Consider the following 24813-nt stretch of genomic DNA (forward strand, 5'->3'; position numbering starts at 1 on the left):
TTTTTTCCCCCTCAATATTGCCATAAACAAGTCTAAAATGCTGAACATATGTCCCACACACGCACCTACTGGAAAATGTAAGTGCATGAGGAAGATGACAAATAAATGGATAGTAACCGGTGTATATGGAACGGCACATTCATCGATATGTGCGCCTTCTCTCATTCATTAACAGCTCGGAGTGGGATTTGAAAGCCTCAAAACTTTAAGAGGAATTGGATTCTTGTCACGAACATGTTAGCTGGAAGAAATCCAAATGTAATCAGTGGAATTTCCTTTTATAGTTTAACTTAAAAGGGAAGAGCAAATTTTATATTATTTCCTTTCAGGACAAACTCCCTTATTCTATAGGAGAATTAGACTTCATAGACGTGAAACTTTGGGTACCAACGTGCACATCCCACATAGGGATACTGGGACACATTTACTAAGGGTCCGCGGGCCGTACTAGGTGTGACGATTTCCGCTGTACGCCGCATTTAGAATGGGTTTTTGGCGCACGCGACCGGATTTTGGCACATCGGCGCTGGCTTTCACGCAACACAAATCGGGCGGCGGGCCGCCGGACGATCCGACGGATTTGGACAATGCACTGGATTTAACAAAGCAATTTGTGTCGCAAGACACACACTTACAAGTACCGGGAAGAAGGTGAACTCCAGCGGATCTCAGCAGGGGAAGCAACAGATGCAGGAAATCGGGCACACGAGCTACGTGAATTGTGCCGGACTTTATCTTTGTCAGACCACCCAGATTGGGGATCGCGACAGGACCGGGTAAGTAAATTTGCCCCACTATTTTTTTCCCATTTTAAAGGAAATTTGTCAGCAGTTTTGACCATGGAAAATTTGAGAGCAGCCATGGAGAGCTGTTCATTTTTAATTTAAATAGATTTATTTAGCAGGATTTCATTTTTTTCTAATTCATTATGAGCATGTCCTAACACTGCTGTGCTCCAGTTTCTCAGCATTTTTACTTAACCCCAGCCTTTCTCCTCTGCTATCAGTACACGCTGTAATGTTCAACCGGAATCCTGCTGCAGAGACAAAGGGTTGTAAATTAGCTTAAAGAAAAACTGTCACCAGCTTATACTTCACTAAACTTAAACCCACAGGTGAGCACTAGAACAGTTTTACCTTAGACACTTCTGATAATTATTGTTAAAGTGTCTTATTTATCAGCTGTTTTGTTGAAACCCCCAAGCTGTTTTTGTACCCCCAAGCTGAAACTGAACCCTTTGTTTCTGCAGCCTGAGCTGGAACCTTGTCTAGCCTGAACTTGTCCAAACTATGTGTTTTATGAACCTGTTCATAACCCAGTGTACCCTGAACCTGTCCAGAACCCTGTGTAAGCTGTACTTTAGCTACAACCTGTTCTGGAGATACCTTGACCCTATGTCTGTTCCCCAAAGGCAGAGTAAAGATTGTCGACAGAAGCCCCTGACCTTTAGGAATTACAAGGCTTGTTAGGTAGGTGACAGGGATTGTGGGCAAAGTGGCCAACCCCTTTAAGCATAATCAGTAGTCTAAGTTTCATTCGCTTAGTCCCCAGTAAAAAATTTTGACATATAAGATCAAAGCAGTTCTGTCCCTTTCAACTAAACCACACCCCCTTTGTCAAACAAGGATCAAACATTTTCTGAAATAATTTTAAAAATGTGATAAAACACATGTAGTGCAGCTTTTTCCCATGATAAAATTCTCCTTGTTTGCCATATTTCCATTCCTAAAACTTCCCCATTAAAAGGAACCTGTCATCAGAAGCACTTTTTCTGGCTCCCCCATGTCTGCATAGAAAACATTGCCAAAGAGTTTTTATAGTAAAACTGTCTTTGCCCGAAAAAAGATAAATTAGTGAGGAGTGGTTCCCCCCCCCCCCCCCCTCTCGGGAAACGGCTCCATTGTGCATCAAATTCAAATTTTAAAAAAAAACACCCATGTCCCCCATATCTCCTCCCTTCTTCACTTCCCCTATCAGGACAATAAACAGGTCTGCCCAATTCCTCACTGGCCACTCCAAGGGGACTAGGGGCACAGCTAGGTGGACTTTCATCTAACTCATTTTTTTTCGGAAAAAGACAGACAAAAAACTCTTTGGCAATATGTACATTAATCTCCATGGGGAGACAGGTTCCCTTTAAGGAAACATTAAGTTGACTCTCTAATCTAAAAAATGGTATAACCCAGTTGTCAATTCAATTATATAATTCTAGGAGAATGAAGAAAAAATCGGCCATAATTAAAAAGTGAGAAGTTGTCTGTTATTGGAGGAGTAGCAAGTAATTACCAGAAGAAAGGATGAAGCTATGCTTTTCCACATTTCTAGATTAACATGATCCTCACAAGGTTCTCCAACTCTTGTTAGTACTTCACTCTACCTAACACTTGTCGGTGACCTGGACCTGCCGGTATACTTTAAGTTCTCAGTATACTGTTGGTTTTACCGAGGTTCTGCACGTTGTACCTCCACACTATAAACAGCCCTAATGAAGTACTAATATAAGATGGTAATGGAGAGACGTGAATAGTATATTAAATATATACCTGTAATATGATACACCATCAACTACAATATATCTATACATATATAACACTTCTCAATAAAGGAAACTATAAGATTACGTTTCCAACCAAGTTTTTATGTTAAACGATATTTAGGAATTCTTGATAGCTTTTAAACAAGTTCCAATCCAAAATATGTTATTGATAACATGGGCTAAACTAGTGCTAAAAGTGCTATTTTGAGGTGAAAATAAATTTGCACAACCTACTCTGTTAGTGTTTTCTATACAACAGTCAACTGATTTACAGCACAGATAGAGTTACAATATAATATAAAACCTGACTATCGTTATATCACTACTGACAATAGATGATGTCACAGCTTATCTCCTGCCCCTCCCTGTACAATGACCTCTATATAGATAACACTGACCCATCATTACATCACTACTGACAATAGATGATGTCACAGCTTATCTCCTCCCCCTCCCTGTACAATGACCTCCGTATAGATAACACTGACCCATCATCACATAAATACTGACAATAGATGATGTCACAGCTTATCTCCTCCCCCTCCCTGTACAATGACCTCTATATAGATAACACTGACCCATCATTACATCACTACTGACAATAGATGATGTCACAGCTTATCTCCTCCCCCTTCCTGTACAATGACCTCTATATAGATAACACTGACCCATCATTACATCACTACTGACAATAGATGATGTCACAGCTTATCTCCTCCCCTCCATGTACAATGACCTCTATATAGATAACACTGACCCATCATTACATCACTATTGACAATAGATGATGTCACAGCTTATCTCCTCCCCCTCCCTGTACAATGACCTCTATATAGACAACACTGACCCATCATTACATCACTACTGACAATAGATGATGTCACAGCTTATCTCCTCCCTCTCCCTGTACAATGTGCCCTATATAGATAATACTGACCCATCATCACTATTGATAATAGATGATGTCACAGCTTATCTCCTCCCTTCCCTGTGCTATTACCTCTATATAGATAACACTGACCCATCATTACATCACTACTGCCAATAGATGATGTCACAGTTTATCTCCTCCTCCCAGTACAGTGTCCTCTATAATGATAACACTGACCCATCATTACATTACTAATGACAATAGATGATGTCACAGCTTATCTTCCCCTCCCTGCACAATGACCTCTACGTAGATAACACTGAGCCATCATTACATCACTACTGACAATAGATGATGTCACAGCTTATCTCCTCCCCCTCCCTGTACAATGACCTCTGTATAGATAACACTGACCCATCATTACATCACTACTGACAATAGATGATGTCACAGCTTATCTCCTCCTCCTCCCTGTACAATGACCTCTATATAGATAACACTGATCCATCATTACATCACTACTGACAATAGATGATGTCACAGCTTATCTCCTCCCCATCCCTGTACAATGACCTCTATATAGATAACACTGACTCATCATTACATCACTACTGACAATAGATGATGTCACAGTTTATCTCCTCCTCCTCCCTTTACAGTGTCCTCTATATAGATAACACTGACCCATCATTACATCACTACTGACAGTAGATGATGTCACAGCTTATCTCCTCCCCTCCCTGTACAATGAGCTGTCACAGCTTATCTCCTCGTCCTCCATGTACAATGCCTCTATATAGATAACACTGACCCATCATTACATCACTACTGACAATAGATGATGTCACAGCTTATCTCCTCCCCCTCCCTGTACAATAGATGATGTCACAGCTTATCTCCTCCTCCTCCCTGTACAATGACCTCTATATAGATAGCACTGACCCATCATTACATCACTGCTGACAATAGGTTATGTCACAACTTATCTCCTCCCCCTCCCTGTACAATGACCTCTATATAGATAACACTGACCCATCATTACATCACTACTGACAATAGATGATGTCACAGCTAATCTCCTCCCCTCCCTGTACAATGACCTCTCTATAGATAACACTGACCCATCATTACATCACTACTGACAATAGATGATGTCACAGCTTATCTCCTCGTCCTCCATGTACAATGCCTCTATATAGATAACACTGACTCATCATTACATCACTACTGACAATAGATGATGTCACAGCTTATCTCCTCCCCCTCCCTGTACAATAGATGATGTCACAGCTTATCTCCTCCTCCTCCCTGTACAATGACCTCTATATAGATAGCACTGACCCATCATTACATCACTGCTGACAATAGGTTATGTCACAACTTATCTCCTCCCCCTCCCTGTACAATGACCTCTATATAGATAACACTGACCCATCATTACATCACTACTGACAATAGATGATGTCACAGCTAATCTCCTCCCCTCCCTGTACAATGACCTCTCTATAGATAACACTGACCCATCATTACATCACTACTGACAATAGATGATGTCACAGCTTATCTCCTCGTCCTCCATGTACAATGCCTCTATATAGATAACACTGACTCATCATTACATCACTACTGACAATAGATGATGTCACAGCTTATCTCCTCCCTCTCCCTGTACAATGTGCTCTATATAGATAATACTGACCCATCATCACTACTGATAATAGATGATGTCACAGCTTATCTCCTCCCTTCCCTGTGCTATTACCTCTATATAGATAACACTGACCCATCATTACATCACTACTGACAATAGATGATGTCACAGTTTATCTCCTCCTCCTCCCTGTACAGTGTCCTCTATAATGATAACACTGACCCATCATTACATTACTAATGACAATAGATGATGTCACAGCTTATCTTCCCCTCCCTGCACAATGACCTCTACATAGATAACACTGAGCCATCATTACATCACTACTGACAATAGATGATGTCACAGCTTATCACCTCCTCCTCCCTGTACATTGACCTCTATATAGATAATACTGATCCATCATTACATCACTACTGACAATAGTTGATGCCACAGCTTATCTCATCCCCCTCCCTGTACAATGACCTCTATATAGATAACACTGACATATCATTACATCACTACTGACAATAGATGATGTCACAGCTTATCTCCTCCCCCTCCCTGTACAATGACCTCTATATAGATAACACTGACCCATCATTACATCACTACTGACAATAGATGATGTCACAGCTTATCTCCTCCCCTCCCTGTACAATGACCTTTCTATAGATAACACTGACCCATCATTACATCACTACTGACAATAGATGATGTCACAGCAAACCCCCCCCTGTACAATGACCTCTCTATAGATAACACTGACCCATCATTACATCACTACTGACAATAGATGATGTCACAGCTTATCTCCTCGTCCTCCATGTACAATGCCTCTATATAGATAACACTGATCCATCATTACATCACTACTGACAATAGATGATGTCACAGCTTATCTCCTCCCTCTCCCTGTACAATGTGCTCTATATAGATAATACTGACCCATCATCACTACTGATAATAGATGATGTCACAGCTTATCTCCTCCCTTCCCTGTGCTATTACCTCTATATAGATAACACTGACCCATCATTACATCACTACTGACAATAGATGATGTCACAGCTTATCTCCACCCCCTCCCTGTACAATGACCTCTATATAGATAACACTGGCCCATCATTACATCACTACTGACAATAGATGATGTCACAGCTTATCTCCTCCTCCTCCCTGTACAATGACCTCTATATAGATAACACTGACCCATCATTACATCACTACTGACAATAGATGATGTCACAGCTTATCTCCTCCTCCTCCCTGTACAATGACCTCTATATAGGTAACACTGACCCATCATTACATCACTACTGACAATAGATGATGTCACAGTCTATCTTCTCCTCTCTCTATCACAACCACTGGACTTTAGGAGCATGGCATCAATAAAGGTAATCTAAATTATAAACTGAACAAAAAGTTTTTTACACAAGAATCTTAGAAAGATTTTTCCACTGTAGGGTACGCTGTAGGGTATGCTGTGTGAAACCCTCATGATATTTCTTACAGGAACAACTTACACCCAACTTCAGATGTAATGGGACAGACAGTTACATACTAGAGGGCCAACAATGTAAAAACCGTATGTGTAGCTAGTTTTTATCTACCGTATACAATTTTATAATTTAACATATATAAGACAGAGCCATGCTCCATTTAACTCAACAGGTGAAAAACAATTGTTTACGAGAGGACAATACTCTAAAACGTCTAGGCACTGCCATTCAGACTCAAGATAAAATCCCTCCAGGGTCCGACTCCAGATCTATGTCCCCTACCTCTGCACCCTTCTGCAACACCCAAGGTCAATTCTGACCAGCCTTGCCTCGATGGCATCACTCTTCTTGCTATATCCTCTCACCTACAGATCAGATCTAACACCCTGATGGCTTTTGCTTTCCATGGCTTTTTAGGGATAGGTTCATGTTGCACATGTGCAATAGACACCAGACGCCATCACAGTCGTAAATCTGTGTAGGCCTGGAATCTGGCGATAGCGAGGTGACATCAGCGAGCAAAGGCAGACCAGAACTGGCGGTGGGTATTTCTGAAGTGCGGCAGTGGGCTCAGATTTTGCGCTGGAGGCAGTACCCAGAGGGGCTCCAGTAACACCCATGCAGCACTTGAGTCTATTTAGCTTTTTTTTTTTCTCGACTACTTACAGAACTGAGAGATTTAAAAAAACATGAGGCAATCACGAGCTATTGGACTATAGTCTTCATTTTGGGGCTTAAATACCATGAAATATTCCCTTTAAAAGGAGAAACATGTCTTACCATATACTCCATATTGGAGGCAGGAGGATAGACTTCACCTCTTAATTTATTGTGTAAATCCAGGATGAGCTTCATGTCACTGTCAGTGATTGCTCTTTTACCTCTCTGCTTGGCGACCCACCACTCTCCATCCTCGTCCATGTATTTTTCCAAGAGGCCCTCTAATTGGGTGGCATTAGGAATGAGCATTGTAGCAACTGTTTGGACTATGAATAGCAGGACGGTCAGCCGGAGACCTTCTTGTGCTGCACAATTCATGATGAGGGACTTGCAAACTTTGGACTTTAATCTAAAGTTGTATGTATTTGCCCCTAAAATGTTACCTGGATAAAAAATGTAAAAAAAAAAATATTACTAAATAAACTCCATTACAATACAGAAATTATAGAATTTTGATGCTTTCCAGGAAACAACTCATTACAAACAGAGAAAATAACACAGGAACAACTAAAGCTACAAAAACAAGCAACTAAACAAGCAAAGAATAATAAAAAAGCATAATAGTGCGCAAACCTAAATATGAAATACAATATTGTATATGAGCTCAGCTCTTAAGACGTGACCAGGACAGCTTTGCTCGTCTTTGCTGCTCACCTAAATGTAAAATAATAGCACCAGATGAGATTTGAATCTTATTCCCCTAGTGTCACACTGCTTCTATTAGTGGTGAAAGTCCAGACACACCTCTACACTGTCAAGACCCTGGGCACTCCCCCATAGCCACGTGGTTAGGATGTCAATCAGATATTCCTAGTTATTACTCCGGCGCTCCACAGGATCTCACAGCAGCTCATTAAATACTCTGCACTGCAGGAAATGCAAACAAGGAGCAATCTTCAAGGTCCAGATTTATTAACTCAATGAAATACTTTACAGGATACAATTAAAATAAGAAATTTGAATCTGTCCATGTATGACTATTGCATATCTGGCTGGATGCAGAAAACATAAGATAGATAGATAGATAGATAGATATCCAAAAAAGAAGGCAGCACTCCCAATGAAAGGGAAAAAAGTGAGAAGTTTATTACATTTATTGGGAGTGCTCCCTTCTTATTTTTGGATTTCTTGAATTCAGTACTTATTTTTTTGGGTAAGGCTTAAAGATAGCACCCTATCTCCCTGATTTTTCAATTTACTATGCTGCTGTTGCCCAATTATTTTTTAGATAGATAGGTAATTGATATATAGATAAGATACATGATAGATGATAGACCATTTCACACTTTGAATCCCAACTACCTATATACCCTAGAAGAAGACTCTACATCCCATTCTTTAGTAAGTAGTAACTCCGCATCAAGGACGTATTATCTACAATATAGATAACAATAAGACAAACACTTCCAACTATTGAATATGTTGTATCAACTATCACACATCTGATAAACACATGATTGATTCTTACACAATTCTTCACTTACAGAACAATTCATCATTCATGGATTGGATACATTTTACATTCTTTGTATCAGATACATTGCTGGTTCAGCTTTCTGGGATATTCACACTTTAAAACATACTGATAGGTTGATTAGATTGGGAGCCCCATGGGGACAGGGACTGATCTGACAATCTCTGTGCAGCGCTGCATTATATGTGTGCGCTATATAAACAAAGGAGTTATTATTATATTCTTAACATCCAGATTTGCTGCCGAAATTTCTGAATGACTGAAAATTCAATTCCATTTGTCTAAACCGGGTGTTTTGTCCCGTATTCATAACTTGTGCTGTATAGAATAATACTATAATAACATATAACGCGCTGTACTATATCACATATTGTATAGACATTGCTTTGTGGCAAATCTTGATTGTCAGCTTTAGGTGGACATAACTTTCTGTAGTTGGAAGTCTTAGGACTACGGTGCCAAATGCTGCACTGAACAACCCGACCACAAAGTGCTGACTGCATGGATTCAGCTGCTCGGAGGAGAACAGATGAGAGCAGAAATGTTTATATACAACTTTCAAGAATTCAATGAATTCCGTCTGCATATTTCCGTGCGCCTTTCGGAGAAAATCGCCTATGACTATGGCACGGTTCACACATGCAATTCAGAAATAATACAGAATAATATAGAAGTGGAAATCCACAGGAACAGACAAGCACCATATATTCCTCAGTACAGAACAATCCCCTAGACGTGGATAGAGAATAGGAGAATCTAGGAGAATATCTATGTGTTAGTGGATACTTACTACTGTGGAGGGAGCAAGTGCAGGGCTGTGCAGCGGCTTGGTAGTAGGGGGCTCTCTGCCGGGTTCTGGGACTAGCAGCAGAGCCTGTCACTCAGTAATCGCCGGATCAGAGAGCGGGGCTTTCAAAGCAGATCCCAGCTATGGAGGAGGAGTTTGGGGAAAGTGCATTGAGCTCTACCCCCTCTCTCTCTCCTGTCCTGATTGTCATGTGCTTTATGTGCAAGTGTTCAGGTGGGTGGTCGAATATGCTCTAAGCACTGGATTAAAACTTGGAGTTACTTCTCAGTCTCCCTGAGCTTTGGTATGCAGGATTGTAGTGGTGAGAGTGGAGGCACGAATTTTCCTTTTTTTAAACATTAATAAAAAATTAAATTGAAATAATACGTACATATTCCGCTCCGTAAAAACAAATTTTTTTACTTTTCAACTATGCTTTGTGTATTGATTCTACACCCTTTTCAAGATCTCTGTTTGCTGTCAGTGAATGAGAATGCACTGGATTACATAATGACATTAACAACCTGTACAAAGTCATCGGGCTCTTAGTTGATTCCGCATAGATTGTAAGCTCTTGGGAGCAAAATATTCTGACCATGTCTTATTTTGGTTGTACAAGTAGTCCCCGGGTTACTTACAAGATAGGGTCTGTAGGTTTGTTCTTAAGTTGAATTTGTATGTAAGTCGGAACTGTATATATTATAATTATAACCCCAGCCAATTTTTTTTTGGTCTCTGTGACAATTGGATTTAAAAAAATGTTGGATTGTCATCAGAACCAGGATTAACACTAAAACTTAATTGCAGGCACCTTTGATAGCTGTTATAGCTGTTTATTGTAGCCTAGGACTAAAGTACAGTAAATTACCAACTACTAGAGGTCCGTTTGTAACAAGGGGTTGTCTGTAAGTCGGGTGTTCTTAAGTAGGGGACTGTCTGTATATGTACCTCGTGATTGTAAAGCACTGCAGAATATGTTGGTGCTATATAAAGATATATTATTTATACAGATGGTACTAGTTTAGGAAACGATCTGTGACTCTGCGCTGATACATTGTAGCAAACTACCAAAAATGTTTTTGCAGCTTTGCATTGCCCAGACTGGGAATTTCACTTTTGGAATATCCGGCTTCGTCTTCTGTATATACAGTAGAGTGTTCTCATTCCCTGACAGCTAACAGTCCTATTGTAAAGGAAATCACATAAGAAGTTTGTAGAACTTTTCATTCAAATATGGCTTAACTCCTTAATGCCTCAAATCACTTGTATGGTCTAAAAATAACCAGCAGGATTGTGGGGAATTCCAAATTCCCTGAGCTTTGCCCTGCTAAAAACGGATCAGTCAAAACTTGGAGCTTGTTGGAAATGTGAACTGAGGTTTAAAGAATTAGCAAGATACTGGTTACTAAGCACAGTGGTCACTGTATAAAGTAGAACACTACCTCCTATCAGAGAGGGGCACTCAGGCAAGTCAGAATCCATGTGGTCTTCAGCTACTGGGCCGCAGGATAAGAAGACTTGCTGACTGTATACATATGTGTGTATATACATTTATGGCTGTGTGTATGTGATGTGTATATGCTTTATATATGTTTATATGTGATGTGCATAGGCTTTAAATGTGGGCGTATGTTGTTTATATGTTTAATGTGTGTATATGGTGTATGGTTTGTATATACTCTATGTTTCTGTATATGTAATGTGTATATTCTCTGTATGTATGTGTATATGTGATGTGTATATAATGTATGCATTTGTAAATGTGAGGCATTTATGTTCTATATGTGATGTGTAGATGCTGTATGTGTGTATATATTGTATGTGTATAGGCTGTGTGTATATGTGTATAGTATATGTGTATGTGTTTGTATATGTGATTTGTGCAGGGGCGGACTAGGAATTTAAAGTGGCCCTGGAAAAAAATGTAAAAGTGGCCCCATTCTGTGGGTGGTGTCAAAACAAGTAGACGTGGCCATGTGATGTGGGTGGAGTTACTAAACTCCACACAAACTGTGTATAGATGGTCTAAATCAACATGTACAGCCCAGCGAAAGAGACTCATACTGCCTCCCTTATACAGGAATAAAGCTTCTTTTTATAAGAGCTCAACTTAATACTGACTCCCTAAGTAAAATATATTATAATAATGCATTTTATGTACAATAATATAACTACTATAATACTGCCCCCTATGTACAGGAATATAACTACTATAATACTGTCCCCTATGTACAATAATATAACTACTATAATACTGCCCCCCATGTACAGGAATATAACTACTATAATACTGCCCAATATGTACAAGAATATAACTACTATAATACTGTCCCCTATGTACAGGAATATAACTACTATAATACTGCCCCCTATGTACAAGAATATAACTACTATAATACTGCCCCCCATGTACAGGAATATAACCACTATAATACTGCCACGTATGTACAAGAATATAACTACTATAATACTGCCCCCTATGTACAGGAATATAACTACTATAATACTGCCCCCCATGTACAGGAATATAACTACTATAATACTGCCCCATATGTACAAGAATATAACTACAATAATACTGTCCCCTATGTACAGGAATATAACTACTATAATACTGCCCCCTATGTACAAGAATATAACTACTATAATACTGCCCCCCATGTACAGGAATATAACTACTATAATACTGCCCCCTATGTACAAGAATATAACTACTATAATACTGCCCCCTATGTACAAGAATATAACTACTATAATACTGCCCCCCATGTACAGGAATATAACTACTATAATACTGCCCCCTATGTACAAGAATATAACTACTATAATACTGCCCCCTATGTACAAGAATATAACTACTATAATACTGTCCCCTACGTACAGGAATATAACTACTATAATACTGCCCCCTATGTACAAGTATATAACTACTATAATACTGCCCCCTATGTACAAGAATATAACTACTATAATACTGCCCCTATGTACAAGAATATAACTACTATAATACTGCTCCCTTGACAAAAATATAACTGCTAAAATACTGTCCCCTATGTACCAGAATATAACTACTACAATACTGTTCCCTAGGTATGGGAATAGTTACTATAATACTGCCCCATTTATATTGCCAGTCCCCCCAGTATACAGCCAGCCCCCCTGTATATAGCCAGCCAGTCCCCCCAGTATACAGCCGGCTCGCCCTGTATATTGCCAGCCAGTCACCCCAGTAAACAGCCTACCCCCCTGTATATAACCAAACAGCCCCCTCTAGTATACATCCAGCCCCCCTGAATATTGCCAACAAGTACCCCCAGTATACAGCCAGCCCCCCTGTATATAGCCAAACAGCCCCCCCCCACCATACAGCCAGCCCCCTGTATATTGCCTGCCACTACCCCCAGTATACAGCCAACCCCCTGTATATAGCCAAACAGCCCCCCAGTATACAGCCAGCCACCATGTACATAGCCAGACCCCCCAGTATTTAGTCAGAAAGCCCCCCCTCCCTAGTATATAGTCAGAAATCCCCCCGCTCCAGTATACAGCCTGGCGGTCCCCCCATTATACAGCCTGGTGGCCCCCCACCCTCCCTGTGTACATCCAGCCGCCTCCCCCTCTATACCCCTCCCTCCCCCTCCCTGCCCAGCACATTAAATTAATAAAACATCTCAAAAACATCTACTCACCTTCCCAGCATTCCACTGAAGCTCCGTTGCTACAGTCCGGCCAGCGGTGATAGCTCAATGAGCGCTTGCGGCTCACAGAATATGATGTCAGGACCTTGCCGACGTCATATTCTCTGCGACGACGGCACACACGGAGCTTTCACCATCGGCCGGACTATAGCAGTGGTGCTTTGGGGGAACGCCGGAAAGGTAAGTAGATGTTTTTTTTTCTAACCGGCCCACCAGCCCCGGACCGGGATTTTACCCGGTAGGTCATGCGGCCAGTCCGCCCCTGGACATGTGTATGCTCTATATGTGTGTAAATGCTGTATGTGTGAATATGCTGCATGGTGTGTATATACTGTATGTTTGTGTATATAATATATGTTGTGAACATGCTGTAGGTGTGTATATAATGTATGTTTGTTTGTATATGCTGTATGTTTGTGTATATGATGTATGGTATGAAAATTCTGTATGTGTGGTGCATGGTGTGTGTTTATACTGTATGTTTGTGTATAGATTATGTATGCGTGTATACGATGTATAGTGTGAATAAGCTGTATGTGTGTGTATATGGTGTATGAAGTATATACTTGACCTGTGTATGTGGTGTATGCTGTATATACTGCATGTGTGTATATGCTATTTGTCCTTATATGGTACTGTATGTATATATGGTGCATATCAATGTGTGTTTATGCTATATGTGTGTATATGGTGTGTTAATATATAACATATAATATATATATATATATATATATATATATATATATAATATCTATATTAGTATATACATGTGTACAGTAGATACGGAAAGCATTCAGAACCCTTTAAATTTTTCTCTTTGTTTCATTGCAGCCAATTGGAAAGATCAAAAAAGCTCTTTTTTTGTGCATTAATGTACACTCTGCCCCCATCTCGACAGAAGAAAAACAGAAATGTAGATTTTGCTAATTTATTAAACACGAAAAATTGTATCACATGGTTATAAGTATTCAGACCGTTTGCTCCATATTGAGTAGAAGCACCTACTGAGCTAATACAGACAGGAGTCTTCTTGGGAATAATGCAACAAGTTTTTTACACCTGGATCTGGGGATCCTCTGTCACTACTCTGTTTTTTTAGCTGGGTGCTTTTTAGCTGGTCCTTGTCTTGTTGGAAGGTGAACCTTCAGCCCAGTCTGAGGTCCAGAGCACTCTAGGGGAGGTTTTCATCCAGGATATCTATGTACTGGCGACATTCATCTTTCCCATTTCCCTACTGCATCTCTGAAACTCAGCCACAGTGGTCATGGGGTTTTTCTTCTCTCTCACCGTGGCACTTTTCCCATGATTGCTTAGTTTGGCTGGATGGCCAAGTCGAGGAAGAGTTGTGGTCGTCTCAAACCTCTTCTATTTAAGAATTGTGAAGGCTACAGTGCTCTTAGGCATCCTTAGTGCTGCAGAAATTATTTTGCAACCTTGTCCAGATCTGTTCCTTGCTACAATTCTGTCTTGGAGCTCCTTGGGCAGTTCCTTAGACCTCATGATTCATGTGTGCTCTGACATGCACTGTGAGGTCTTATAGACAGGTGTGTGCCTTTCCTAATCAAGGCCAATCGGTTTAATTAAACACAGATGGACTCAAATTAAGGAGTAGGGGCATTTAAAGGAGAATCAGAATCAAATCAAAGAGTTAAATATGAATGTCACAGCAAAGGGTCTGAATACTTATGACCATGTGATATTTCAGTTTTTATCAAAAAATTATCAAAAATATCTACAATTCTGTTTTTTATGTTACCAATTAGGTGCATAAAAGATGTGCATAGTGTATGTATATATGTATATATGAGTGCATAATGTGTGGGAATGGGTGTATAAATGTGTGTATATGCATAATGTATGTATAAATGTATATATATAAGTGCATAAATGTGTGGGAATGGGTGTATAAATGTGGTTATGTGTGTAAGAGTATATACAAATGTGTGCATGAGAGTATAGAAATGTTTAAGAATGTAAAAATGTGTGAGTTCATAAATTTGTACATTTTTTAAGGGGAAGGTGGGACACATGCACAAGTCTATGCTATGGGGTCCAGCTTTTCCTAGTTACGCCCCTGATCTAGGTGTTTTACCATTAACCTAGGAAAGTGATCAATATGAGATTGTTGTGCATTCTCGCCAATTGGTGTGTAGTAAGCAGACAAGTATATTAACCTCTTTGCAATCTACTAGCTACAATTTCAAACATAGAATAGTGTCACTGGTATTGCAGTTTAGCTTCATTCACTTCAGTAAAAGACCATTAGAGAGATCATTTGATTGGACGTTGCAACAGCTTCAAACGATAATATGGGGGTGGCCAAGTGTTGGATCCCTCACCAATCTGATATTGATCACCTTATGTTTCCTAAGGTTAGTACTCATTTATAATGGATGACTTGTGACTGCAGAACAGGTTTTCTTTTAGCCTCTACACTGAACAGGAAAAGGATAATAAGGTTATTACGGGAATCTGCCCGCTATTAGACCATTTCCTACAATCAAAAAATATAAGTGGTCTCCTAGAGGAAATAATCATCAGAATAAACCAAAACTGAAAAGTGCTCTAATACTGCAGAGCTGAGCACAACTAGTAAGGCTTAAAGGAGTTTCTATCTTATTTATATTGAAGAATAACTCCCTAGGTCATCACCATATGTCCACACCTCTCCTCCTCCAGTATAAGATCCTCCACAGACACGGCCCACTAATTCCTATAGTAAAACTACCCAGCACATTCCTCAAAGCCTCTGAGCACCAATGCTCTCAGTGTTCAGACTCCAATAGTAACACAACTGCCCAGAAGCCATAAAACACCTAGAAATAGGGGGGAGGGGGGGGGGGGAAGGACAAAACTAACTGCAGGCTAAGATTATTTAAAGGGCACCTACCACCACAAATCTACCTATAAAGGTAGATCGGCTGGTAGGTGGATCAATGGGACGTGAGGATAGCCCTTTTAAGGGCTAATCCTCACGTCCCCGCACTTCTTTAGTAACTTTTATTTAACTTTTATAGTAATTTTATTATGCGGCTACTGGGGCGTGGAGTAGGCGCATCTGATATTACAAGGGGTCGGCTACTCCACGCCTCGGTAGCCACTTTACCCCTCCTACTCACCATCTTCACCCTCGTCCGACGATCCTGCTGTCTGCGCAGAACAGCAGGCCCGCGCCTGTGCAGCCCCGGCTTCGGAGCAGTGACTGAGCAGGCGCACGTCCCATTGATCCACCTACCACCCGATCTACCTTTATAGGTAGATTTGTGGTGGTAGGTTCCCTTTAAAGGGAATATGTATGCAGTTTTGACTATACAAAACTGCAGACAGTGCTGGGTAATAGCCCAGGAGATCTGTGTAACATAACATTATGTTGTTAGTAGTAAAAGGATTGTGACATTATAATACAGCTCTGCAGCTCTTGCAAGGGCTCTGGGTGGGTCTTTCAGCCTGAAGAGCTTTCAGCTCTCTACAGTGTTCTGATCCAGAGGCACTCCCCTCTGCTAAAGAGTAGGAGCTGTATCAGGATTTGTTTGCTCAGATAATTTGGCAGATGGAGGGGCTGTGGAACAGTTCAATGCAAAGAGCAGAAAGCTCTTCAGGTTGAAACATCTCACCAGAGAACTGGCAGCAGCTGAAAAACCTGGATTTAAAGTTGACTTTTCCCAGACCTGCTGCTGCTTACTACACACACAAAGGTATGGTTATACAGCTCTCCAGGGCCTATACCTGTCTGTAGTTTATTATGGTCAAAGTGATGATGTATTACATTTAAAAAAAATAAAATGAGGGGTTTAGTTATATACTTTTATGTAAAGTCCACCAATGATCCTCCTAATTTTCATGAAATTAGTTATGTATATATCTCAGAGAGCCTCAACTTTCAATATCCACTAAAGAGGGCATAGCTTCAACCTTTCTTTCCTTAGACACACATCAATAATCAGTGACGCATTTGTGGTGTCAATGCAGCATCTCACAACACTTACAATGTAAAAAAGTCAGTGTAAATTTGGTGTGCACAAAAAATAACTCAACGCACAGTCATAAATATCTAAACTGCCTCCAACAAAAGTAAGTACAGTGAAAATTGGTGAAATTGTGCGCTAAGTGTGAATATTTTGCGTGGCCACCATTATTTTCCGTCACTGCCTGAACTCGCTTGGACATGGAGTTCACTAGAGCTTCACAGATTATAGCCAGGGGAATCCTCTTCCATTCCTCTATAACGACATCACAGAGCTGGAGAAAGTTAGAGACCTTGTGCTCCTCCAACTTGTGACACCACTGCACCACAGTGTGTGCATAGGCAGAGGGGCATAGGCTGCCCAATCATCATTAACTACCTTGGGCACTTTACCTATGTGTAAAACTAGGAAATATAATTTCACCTTTAAATAACATAAATAACCACTGGGGCTTCTTGTTGGGTATAAAAGGTCACAGTTTATCTCTTTTTCTCCATAACAGTTGTTGCTTGTTAAATCCCCCAATGAAAAACGTAAGACATATAATAACCTCCGTTTTTTAAACCAAACGCCAAGAGCTGTAAAACATCATCCGAAAACATACACAATAAGGAGGGAGGATGTGGACAGCTTGGCGTGGTGAAGGATCCAAAGAAGAAGTGAACAGGAAACAAGGGATTATGAGGTATTGGAGAGAAATACCAGCCAGTGCAATTTGAGAATTAACACTCTCCCCCACCATCTAGGATTTAAATTGCCCAGAGCCCCACTATTACCCCTTTACTCCAGAGGAGTAACTCTGCCGGCATTGCTGGGAAGCCGGAAGAGCTGAAAAGAGAAGTAGAAGCCGGTGCACGAGGAGAAGAGGAGCTGCAGGGAGTGCCGGAGGTGAATACAGAAAAATTTTTTGTACTCTGGCCTTTTTCAGCATAAATATTGTATAAAATTTAGACTCGCATATATGGTAATATATATTAATGTCCTAAAAACTACTCAGCAAACATAAAGACTTTAATAATAGGGAATATTATTAATTTGCCCAGCACCACCATTGTGATTGTTGGTGTAGTAACCTGTACAGGCTTCTAGTTCCTTTGAACATCACTTTGTGGCTATTTAAGATATAAAATACCAGGATACTTTTCGGCATGCTATTTATATACTATTATATGCCTCTTTACCACAGGTTAACTCTTGTTTGTTTTTTTAGTTGTCAACTCAATTTTTCTACTATGGGATTTTACAGCCTGTGTCTCATAAAGATGAATTTATACTATATTTTGTGGCATATATGTGTGTGTGTGTGTGTTTGTGAACTGTCCATGAGCAATCACCCTGCCAGGACCTTAAGATAGTTTTCATGAATATGAGATTAAGGTCCTGGCAGGGTGATTGTTAATGGACAGATAAGATCAGCTGACCCTCCATCTGCAGCCATTTTATGCCCAGGAATGTCTGACAGGGGGTTTCACTTTACATATGGAGAAATCGTTGCAGAACTTTTAATAGATGTATATTGGTAAATTATCCAACATCCTGCCTCCCACACTTACACACACACACAACTGATTTAAGGTGGTCAACAATAGACTTCAATTGCAAATAGCTAAAAGTAAAATCTGTCCTTTTATCGAAGATCTTCTAAGAGATGTGGTCCACTAGAGGGGTTTCGCTGTGAAAAGAGACAGCTACTTACAATTTTATTGTCTAGATAAGGGAACTAAGAGTTCCAAATTCCCAGCCCCCAAAAAAATTATTGCACTGAACATTTGTAGTTAACACAGTTCCTACAGCTGTGCTCATTTTTTGAGATATTGAGCAGAATGTCAGGACCAGATCCAAGTATTTCAAAGACACTGAGCAGATCTTCTAGCAGCCTTGGGTATAAGCCTACACTGACCACTGACCATCTGTTCTGTGATGCTTGATATACACACAATATTGAAGCGAGACGCTCCAGACCTCCAGACCTCCATTAGCAAGAGGTATAGCCCTACATATGTTACCTAAAAAAAATTGTTCTGTGTGTTTTTGTGTTACGTGATACATTTGAGAAAACACATGAGAAAAAGTATGAAAATTTTTTTCCAAAACATTTGTAATCCATTTCAAAATGCAAAAAAAAACAAAAGCAGATAAAAACCAAGAATAAGCTAAGTGAATCATGTGTGAATAATATCTCATTGGTTACAAATCATTGAAAGGCAACATAACAGTCATTTTGTTCACATGATCAGAACGAAAGAAGGAAGATTGTTAAGCATCAGCAATTAGTACAGAACTGGATCACAGAATCTCAGAATTTCTGAAATGTCCTCAAGATCAGCATCTGTTGGACATGGCGGAAAAAGCCTCACCTGTAGAACTACAGGACTGAGGATGCATTAAGATCATACAGAGGATGATGTTGTCTCCAGTGTAGAAATTGCAGGTTTTTAGTGCTAATGGTACCATCTTTATACACCCTTAAGCTAGATGCACATGGCTGTAGTCTCTATTGTCCTGTGTAGGAGATAAATTCCTTGGTTGCAAATTATTGAGAAGGTCTTATTCCTGGCTAAGTTTGCAGCTTGGGCCATCTCTTATGTATTGTCATCAGTGTCGGACCACTGATGACACACGGGAGACAAACAGTGGACCACCGGACAATGTTTGCAGCCCGTGAAAAACACATGTACACATGTAGGAAAGCTTAAATGAAATCAGTCACCACATTTTCACAAATACAGCTAGTGACAGGTTCCCATAGAGTGCTATTAACTAACCCTGCACCTCCAGTGTGTTCACAACCTGCTGCTTGTTACAATATTCCCTGGCATCATAGGAGGCGTATTCAGCACTTCATGTTATATGACCAAGGTAATGTCATCTTAGGTCCTGTTACATCTGCAACGTCTACCCCATTTATGTATCTGATCATATGAAATCACAGCATGCATGCATCACAGCTGGATATAAGTATAAAAACTTATTATTTAAACATTGCAGCCCTGGATTTAGGGGGGATTGCAGCACTTTTTAATCATTGAGAATATTTAATTTAGATTTGGGTGGGTTAATTTCATTGACCGGTTCTCTGTAAAGGGGTTTGATAGACCCTTGCCCGTATTTCATTGTAAGAGATTTGTAACTCATCTCTCCAGACTTCCCTTTTTAGGGCCAGACCAGAGATACACCTACTGGAGAACTCCATTTCCAGCTTCCGCTTCCCACCAATCCCAGCCTTTTGCTAGGGTGCTCCAGGGTCTGTAATCTTAAAAAGGCTGTCACTGAAGGTCCAATCTATAAACAATATGATCACATAGCAATGTATTTGACATCCCCAACTAGGAATATTATGACTTGGTTTGATATACTTTGTTGAGGCCATGTGATTCACATGTTTTAGATACAGGGCAAAATCCAAATTCCAAAACCAAAAAACTGCAAGTAGTTTAAAGTTCAATTTACCGTCACACGGCAAAACACAATACATTTGCCAACAGCTTTATTATCTGTAAAAATGTAAGTTTTTGCTAATTTAGACAATATATTACTCAATTATCAATATCTATTAATCAAATTCAATTCAAATTAGATGCAGCAGATTGAGTGCAACTCACTTTGATGAGTGTCACTTATACCCAATCATTTCTGGCCACAACCTATCTGTACAGTTTATGCAACTCTTACTATGATTTCCCACAGCAAATTCATGTCCTGATGGAAAACTAGTACATACATATATAGTCCTGTGTCCCCCCATATAAGTAGATTACCTGAAAATAATATGAATTAAGCCACTGGAGTGTAAGTATACTAGCACATTTACATTAACTCCACTGATTCAGAACTAAAGTCCTTCTTTGCAGTGGTAACATAGGGGTATATAGTTAGAGCAGGGTCGGCTCCAGGTTTCTGTAGACCCCTGGGCGACAGAGCCTTAGTGGGCCCCATTGCAGTGAACTCACGTACTGGCACTAAAACTTTGGAAAACAGTCTCCTGTTCCTTAAAATATTCCCCAGTTTATCATCCCAAACAGCCCCCTCATGGTTATTTTATACAACCCTTGATAGTTCTTTATATACAGCCCCCCTTAATCCCTATGGATTCATTATATAAAGCCTTATGTACCCCAGCAGCTCTGGGCCCAAACAATCACCCAGGTATGCCCAATGCTGGCACTGGCCCTGGGTTATAGTATAAGGATACGCTCTTTCATATATGTTTTACAAATGAAACATATTCTGTAATCAAATTAAGGTGCAAAGTAGACAAAACAGGTTTTTTTAAAAGTTGGCATATATCAGACTGGCAAGGGCTGAGTAATCTCTAAAGCTCTAGTATTTCACTGAACCACAAGGAACCGGGCTCATGTAGCCTCAGCTAAGGTCATTGTTTATGATTCCAGCAAAATAACCAGATTGGAATTCATTGGAAAGTAGAAAGGCATAAACCCCCCGACTGTCCTAGAGTAACATCAATGATCATCGAAAACGTGCAAAATAAACCACCTGAATGATTCCAAAGCCCTTTGGATAAAACTCTATGGAAAGATGAGTCAAATGTGAAACTCTTTGGACAATTCAGGTCCTATTATGTCTGGCCTAAAGCAAATAAAACATTCCAGGGGGAGAAGATCATCGTAACGTATGATAATGTCGTGGTGTGAGCATTGTGAAAGAAGAAGCTATAAATGGTCCAGCTGAAACTAAAATGTTATGGAGTAACGTGATACCGTATAGCAAACCCAACATGAATGATCATTTTTTTTCAACAAAATTTGCAGAAATGAATGCTACAAGAGTAAACAAAAAACTACATATTATCTTATAAGAAAATATATCTTATCAAAGAAGAAAGCTTCTTTATCCACTTATTTATCATCTTCCCTTTTTCCCATCTCATCTGCTCACTCTGAAATCTTGCTAGCAAGAGGGACTGAAGCTCACTGAGGTATCACATTACCTAGAGGTTCTATGGAGGAGAGAGGGGGAAGCAGTGATTATCCACCGCAGAGCTCAGAGGGTTGCAAAGTTGCAGACTGAGACTGAAGAAAGGTGTTACACAATGAAGACTACAAGTCATATAATGCCTAGAAATAGTGTTATTTATTTCGTACACAATGGGGCTCATTTACTAAGGGTTTAACTGCGCACTTTTGTGGGACTGTGCACCTTTTTCGTGGCTAAAACGGCATACACAGGTATCTAATTAATGTGTGTGAATGGATTGTGGTGCATGTGACCCTTTTTGGGCGCAGCTGCGCTGGCTTCCATGCAACTCAAATTAGGGGGCGTGCCGTCAGACGATCCAACTGATTCGGACAGAGCGTGGTATTTAACTTTTACATTTTATCGCACACCCTATATGAAAGATGCACCTAAAAAAGATGGTGAATTGTGTCGGAGCGGGGAAGCGACACATTAATAATTTCAGGTGCGCAATCTTAGTGAATCGTCGCACCCAGCATTATAGACGAACAATGTACTTTCAGTGAACTTGGTGGACCCTGTAAGTAAATGTGCCCCACTGTGTTTTAAAAGATAAGGTACATTTCGAAGCAACTAGTCATGGCAGGACCTAAAATAAAGAGTTTCAAAAAGAAACATGGTGCTTTACATGAACATGTCTGTAAACACTATTGAACATAACAAATGTTAGAAAGAACCATAAATAGCATATGGCCTGGCATGGAAGAGGTTAACCGGTTATCAGAGGTATTCGGAGACTAGGACATATCTATGTGGCAGACATTGGATTTAAGAGAAAGAGGAGGAGAAGAAGACATCCTCCACATTCCTGTCTGATAGCTGAGGATGAATCCTGTAGTGGGAGACAAGAGATGGATTTTATCTGTTCTAGTATTTATCATATTAATAAAGATTAAAATATTTCTAGACACACTGGATATTAGATATTAAAGCCTATTTAAAGTGCAACAAATAAATTATCTGAATTCCATCCTCTAGTTTAAGAATTTCTCCTTTCATCTCCATCCAGAAGTGAGAGTCATCTTCCATCACTGTGTTTGGCTTTATACGTAACATGGAGACCTACGCCGCTATATTCTCCCAGACCCCTATTTAAATCATTGCCTGTGACCACATTGGTCTAGACTTGAAATGATGTCGTGTGAGAGCGGAAGCTATTTTTTGGAGCATAGTCGGTCATTACAAGGAAAAAGTCTGCAGTCATGTTTCATTCCATTTGATAATTGTTCACATTGTTCACATAATAATTCATGTTGTGATTCCACAACAGGAAATCACAATAACAGTGCAGGGCTTTCTCTGAGGCACAAGGCACAAAGATCTGGCAGGGTGTGCAGAGGCAGAGAGGCAGGCTTATATAGAATCCTGGGAAAAGTCCAGCGCCAATTAACTGTGCGCTGGCCGTTTAGATTTTCTGAAGCCGATAGCATGTTCAGAGGGGCAAAGGTGAGGCCGAGACCAGAGATATGGGTCGTGGGAGCACCGGTGACAATGTTCTTGTGCCCTTCTTTTTCCTCTGCCTTTCTTCCTTATTTTGTTTGTGTAAATCAGATGTCTCTCCTGTATCCACAGCTGAGAGATAAAGGAACCTAAAGTGTCTAAAGACTTAACGCTTTACAGACAGTCCCTGAAAAGTTACTCTTTAGTCTCCTTATATGTCTAAAATAGATGATTTTCAGATACACTGGCCCCTAATGGAGAAAGAAGGAGAAAAAAGGCACAGAGAAGCTGCATTACTAAATTAAGCATATTACAAAAGTTTACAAATATCACCTGCTTTATGTATAACTGCTGGAGAAACAATTTGCTTCAAGGTTTTAATTATGCTTTAAGTCTTTAAGGTGCCAAATAATTAATTTCTTAAATGGCTTGGAATAGACATTGCAATGTTTGAATTTGAATATCTGACCAGTGGAATCCACCAACGATTGAAGCACATCTACCGCCAGATCAAGGATTGTAAATCAAGCACACTTGTATGCTGGTGTATGCCCCCTTTGGCAGGATCCACTCTTCTTTAACCCCTTACAAACATATGACTTAGTATTACGTCACATGCCGGGTGCGGGTGAATGGAGAGGGCTCGCGGGTGTGCTCTCGCTGATCGCTGCCAGCGCATCAGCGCCGCCATCTTTCCAGGGATCGTCGCTCCCCGTGACGTAATCGGGGAGCGGCAATCCGTCGCCATGGTATCCTCGGGTCTTGTGAAGACCCGAGGCTACTTTGGGTTAACCCATGCATTACAGTGTGCTATCAGCACATTGTAATGTATGAGGAGTAAAATCCCAATATACTGCAATACTGTAGTATGGCAGTATATGATAGGATGGTACAGACAACCTAGGGTTAAAGTACCCTAGGGAGTCTAAAAAATAGTAAAAAAAAAAAATTATAATAAAAAAACCTAAAACCTCAAATCACCCCCCTTTCCCTATAACTGATAAAAATAAACAGTAAAAATCATGAGCACATTAGGTATTGCCACATCCGAAAATGCCCGATCTATAAAAATATGATAAAGGTTTTTCACTTCATTTAACCCCGTAACGGAAAATCGCACCCAAGTCGAAAATGGCTCTATCTATCTTGATAGCTACAGGGCCAGTACCAGCACTAGCTATACCCGGGCAAATGCTGGGTCCAGAGCTGC

The 24813-nt window shown here is 40.2% G+C and overlaps 1 protein-coding gene across 2 annotated transcripts in view; it reads right to left on the reverse strand.

The window, feature by feature from the left end:
• CRISPLD1 (cysteine rich secretory protein LCCL domain containing 1) overlaps nt 1-9700 on the reverse strand; it is a 79602-nt gene extending 69902 nt beyond the window's left edge. The window contains exons 1-2 of one of the 2 annotated variants that reach the window (XM_072151691.1): nt 9530-9700; nt 7326-7648 (exon numbers count right to left, since the gene is read on the reverse strand). In XM_072151691.1, the coding sequence (XP_072007792.1) occupies nt 7326-7583 (258 nt within the window). In that variant the 5' untranslated portion in view covers nt 7584-7648; nt 9530-9700. The remainder of the gene's footprint in view (nt 1-7325; nt 7649-9529) is intronic. The other variant, XM_072151692.1, reaches the window with a different exon arrangement.
• Between the last annotated feature and the right edge of the window lie 15113 nt (nt 9701-24813).

The sequence above is a fragment of the Engystomops pustulosus genome, chromosome 5 (assembly GCF_040894005.1).
Source record: "Engystomops pustulosus chromosome 5, aEngPut4.maternal, whole genome shotgun sequence".
NCBI lineage: Eukaryota > Metazoa > Chordata > Amphibia > Anura > Leptodactylidae > Engystomops > Engystomops pustulosus.